The sequence below is a fragment of the Elaeis guineensis genome, chromosome 2 (assembly GCF_000442705.2).
Source record: "Elaeis guineensis isolate ETL-2024a chromosome 2, EG11, whole genome shotgun sequence".
Classification (NCBI taxonomy): domain Eukaryota; kingdom Viridiplantae; phylum Streptophyta; class Magnoliopsida; order Arecales; family Arecaceae; genus Elaeis; species Elaeis guineensis.
Genome location: NC_025994.2, coordinates 76,045,188 through 76,049,835, shown reverse-complemented (window position 1 = coordinate 76,049,835; position 4,648 = coordinate 76,045,188). Strand labels below are relative to the sequence as shown.

Sequence of the window (4,648 nt, the reverse complement as noted above, 5' to 3'; positions counted from 1 at the left end):
CAACGGTTGCTACTACTACTGCTGCTACGTTTGTTGTTGCTGGAGGCTATGCACTGCCTCCATCAACATTTTCATTTGCTGTATTAAAGCAGCAAGTTGTTGAGCGTCCATAGTGATAATCGGATGCAAAGAACTGACTCTACCAATGGATGTGGAAGATCTTCTTGATGGAAAGATTGTCGAGCAGAGCCGGTGGAAGCATTCTGGGCTCTCATTTTCACCATTATAATTGGATCTTTCACCCCTCTGTCTGGCGTGCCAATCTATTGCAGCCAATCTCCGAGTATGTCTGAGTTTGATGATGAGCGACCTACAAAATAAGTCCACACTGATCGAAGCAGTATCCAATGAGAACCCTCCGATGCCTAAATCAGTGAGAAATGGTGAATAGGATAGTTAAAAGTAGATTTTGATTGAGTATCAATCCAGTGTATCTTACCCTTACTGTTCCCTTATCTCCTCCTTATATAAGCAATTTAGGTATAACTGTCGAACACGTAGAGTTTTATTTATTATGGCATGAAGGGATAGTTAACCCTTATTATCAGACCGTTATCATAGAGTTAGTGGACAGTTTATGCCCACTAACAATCATGGTGTGGAGTAGTTTCTCATGATAGTGGTATCATAATTGTCGATTCTGATATACCGACTGAGTATCGGTGATCTGTGCATACCGACTGTATGTCGATGCTTTTGATATGTCGATTGACCATCGATCATTGACTCTGATATACCGATCGGCCATCGATTATATAGTCGATCAGTCATTATGGTTGTTTTGTAGCCATCAAAAAAGTTGATTGGGGGTTACCGACAGTTAGCCAACATACCGACTGATAGTTAGCAGTCTGTATCTATGGCACCGATGAAATGTTGGGTGATGAGACTTGTAGACGTTATGGTTGAACTGAAACTCTTTTGACGATCCAACTTTGATGGTCCATCATCAATTGTCGATACATAATCCGTGGACCAACTATGAATCGAAGTTGCCCTAACAAGATAAAACTATGGAATAGATTTGGTCTCTCATAAATATTATAAATAAAATTAATTAAAAGACTTCAATAGTATTTTTGAGGGGGTTAAGCACGTTGTGATGGATGGGCCAATGTGTCGAATAGTTGTAGGTGATGTAATATTTTTCTATTAATATGTTAACCTTTAAGGATAGATTATAACTATTTGCTAGTTTCCCGAAGATGGGACGTCTTCCTGCCGCTTTCCTGTGCTAGCCACTTACCAAAAAAACGTATCTTGCTAGCTCAAGACGTGGGAAGAGAAAGTATGGAATTCCGGTCGGTCGTATCTTTTTTGTCTTGATCATGGCTGCCTAATTTTGGCCCATGGAACGTAAAAATTCCATCCAAATCATCTAAACCATCCAATCGATTCTGAACTAAATATGATAGTTTGATAATTTAACTAATCCAATTCAATTAAATAAAATAAAAAAATCGATATTTTAATTTAATTATTAATTTATTAATTTATATGATCTGATGAAATTGAATTGAACCGAATCTAACCGATAGATCAAAATTAAAACAACATCGTTTCATATATTTATGTATATACCTATGTTACATGCTTCATATATTTATATATACACTAATATTACATATTTTTTCAATATTAAATTTTGTACTTTATATGAATTAAAAATCTAAAATATTGATTTAGTCCTATTTCAATTCAATTTGAATTAAATTTGATTTGATTATGAATCATAATAAAAAAATAAAAAATAGAAATCATATCGACCGATCTACTTAAATCAAAATATCATTCAAATTATTTAAATACTTAAAAAAACTGCATAAACAAAACAATAAAAAAAAATTGATTATTTTTTATCAAACATTTGATTTTAAAAATATTATAAATTAAAATATCAGTCCAATTTAAAAAAATCATTTAAGATCGAATCGACCAAACCAATTCCAGCCCCGGTGGCCCATGAGATTGAGATGCCAGGACTTTTTCGTCCATTTTGATCTTATCCACACCATGGGATTCTTAAATGCGTTTCACCAAACCGCACTGCATCCATTAGTTTTTGAGTTAGCCTTCTCCTATCGATGGGTCCATTCTCTTCTATCTTCTTCACCCTTGCTCTCCTCCTCATCGCCAAATTCCTCCTCTCATCCAAGAAGAAGAGGCTGCCACCAAGCCCTCCTACCCTTCCCTTCATCGGCCATCTCCATCTATTCAAGAAGCCACTCCACCACGCACTCGCCCGCCTTGCCGACCGACATGGCCCGATCCTCCTCCTCCGTTTTGGCTCCGTCCCGGTCCTGGTCGTCTCCTCCGCTTCCGCCGCCGAGGAGTGCTTCACCACAAATGATGTCACCTTTGCCAACCGCCCCAGCCTACCTTCAGCGAAGTACTTGTCCAACAACTACACCACCCTCGGCTCCACCAACTACGGGCCCCACTGGCGCAACCTCCGGCGCGTCGCCACCATCGAGCTCCTCTCCACCCACCGCCTCCTCTCCTCCACCGACGTCCGAGCCGAAGAGGTTCGTGAACTGGCCCGCCGTCTCTTCTTTAATTCCAAGGGAGCGGTGACCGAGGGTTTCGTCAAGGAGGAGCTCAAGTCGAGGCTATTCGAGTTGGCGCTTAACATTATGATGAGGATGATGGCAGGGAAGAGGTACTACGGCAACGACGGGGAGGTGTCCGAGGAGGCGAGACAAGTTAGGGAGATGGTCGAGGAGTTATTCTCGTTGGCTGGGACATCAAACCTCGGAGACTTCTTGCCGATGCTAAGGTGGGTGGATTTCCAGGGAGTTAGGAAGAGGTTGGTGAGGCTGCAGAAGAGGAGGGATGAGTTCATGCAGCGACTGATAGATGAACTCCGGAAGGGGAGTATGGAGATAAAACAAGAGGAAGTGGAGGAGGAGAAGAATATGATTGGTGATTTGTTATTGCTGCAGAAGACTGATCCGGGGTACTACACCGATCAGACCATCAAAGCTCTTTGCTTGGTGAGTAAATGACTGTTTTTCTCTTCTGTAGATAGATGCAGATAAGGTCACTGATGGTTGACCTTATCAACAATTTTATCATTGATTTGTTATTGCAGGACCAGATTCACCATGGACCATCAATAATTCTATTCTTTTTTCCCCTACTTTTCTTGTTCCATGTGCCATAACAGCAACTACTACCATATATTGAATACCTCTTCCCTTCCTTGACAACAGGCCCTATACCATGCATTTAATGCCTTTTTCTCCACCCAATAATTTTTCGTGGACAGGGGCATCCAACTTTACGCCCTTTCAAAATTTTATTAAAGAAATCATGATTATGACCCAATCAGCTCACAAATCACGTTAGGCTCGGACTTAGATTGACCCGACCCAACAATGACGTGACCAGATTCTGTAACCATATTAACTCTACCCTGACCTGACTTGGGGTATGGAATGGTAGTACACTGGAACATTTCAACATGAAGTCGTTTGTATATTGATTTTATGTTTATGAGATCTCCATGTGATAAAATTTTGTTGTTGATTTCTTCTCTCCTTCAGAGTTTATTGCAAGCTGGAACAGATACTTCATCTAATACAATTGAATGGGCTATGTCCCTTCTACTTAATAATGGAGAGGCATTGATGAAGGCCAGGGAAGAGATTGATACACGTGTGGGAAACAAGCGCTTGGTGCAGGAATCAGATCTTTCCAATCTTGCATACCTGCAGTGCGTCATCGCTGAAACACTTCGTTTGTATCCTGCTGGCCCGCTCCTTGTGCCCCATGAATCATCCAATGAATGTGTTGTAGGAGGATACAATATTCCGCAAGGAACAATGTTGTTGGTAAATGCATATTACATCCATAGAGATGCCAAGACGTGGGAGGACCCCACAAAATTCAAGCCAGAAAGATTTGAGAACGGAAAGGGGGAAGGGAAGTGGATGATCCCATTTGGAATGGGAAGGAGGAGGTGCCCTGGAGAAGGGCTTGCAATGAGAGAGGTTGGGCTAGTACTTGGTACATTGATCCAATGCTTTGAGTGGAAGAGAGTTGGCAAAGAAGAGGTGGACATGGATGAAGGCTCCGGACTGACCTTGCCTAAGGCCGTTCCATTAGACGCCATGTACTCTCCACGCCAAGCTATGATCGACGTTCTTGCAGGACTTTAAATCACTCGGATATGATTTATCAAGTGATATGTACTTTGCTTATGGCATAAAAGATTTTCTGGAGATCTCACTCACGAGGGAAACTCGAGTGCCCTTTATTAGATGATTTGTTTTAACTTTTTCCTTTTTAGTATAAAAAAACCCAACAGATTTAGAAGCCGTGGCCTATCATTTTTCTATGATACCCTTCGTTCATCAATGGCTAGGATTTGTTTTGATCATTAAGAAAAAAGTAATAAATATGTGCAGTAGCAAAATTTATTAACTAAAGCATGATGCATCCATCATTAACCACATATGATCAATTTTAAAGTAGTAGAACCTTATACAGGGAGGCAGATTTTACCTCGCACACGAAGTATTCAAACACAGCAGTAGCTTTTAGTAATAATTGGACCCTTATTTTGGCATATTCTGATCTCTCTCTCTCTCTCTCTCTCTCTCTCTCTATATATATATATATATAAATAATATATATATATATAATA

At 40.4% G+C, this 4,648-nt stretch overlaps 1 protein-coding gene across 1 annotated transcript; it reads left to right on the top strand.

The window, feature by feature from the left end:
- The first annotated feature begins 2,054 nt into the window (after nucleotides 1–2,054).
- Nucleotides 2,055–4,243, top strand: LOC105034032 (cytochrome P450 81Q32-like). The gene is made up of 2 exons (XM_019846845.3): nucleotides 2,055–2,993; nucleotides 3,546–4,243. Exons 1-2 carry the CDS (start codon nucleotides 2,085–2,087, stop codon nucleotides 4,158–4,160), a joined length of 1,524 nt encoding a protein of 507 aa, XP_019702404.2. The 5' UTR covers nucleotides 2,055–2,084; the 3' UTR covers nucleotides 4,161–4,243.
- The last annotated feature ends 405 nt before the right edge of the window (nucleotides 4,244–4,648 follow it).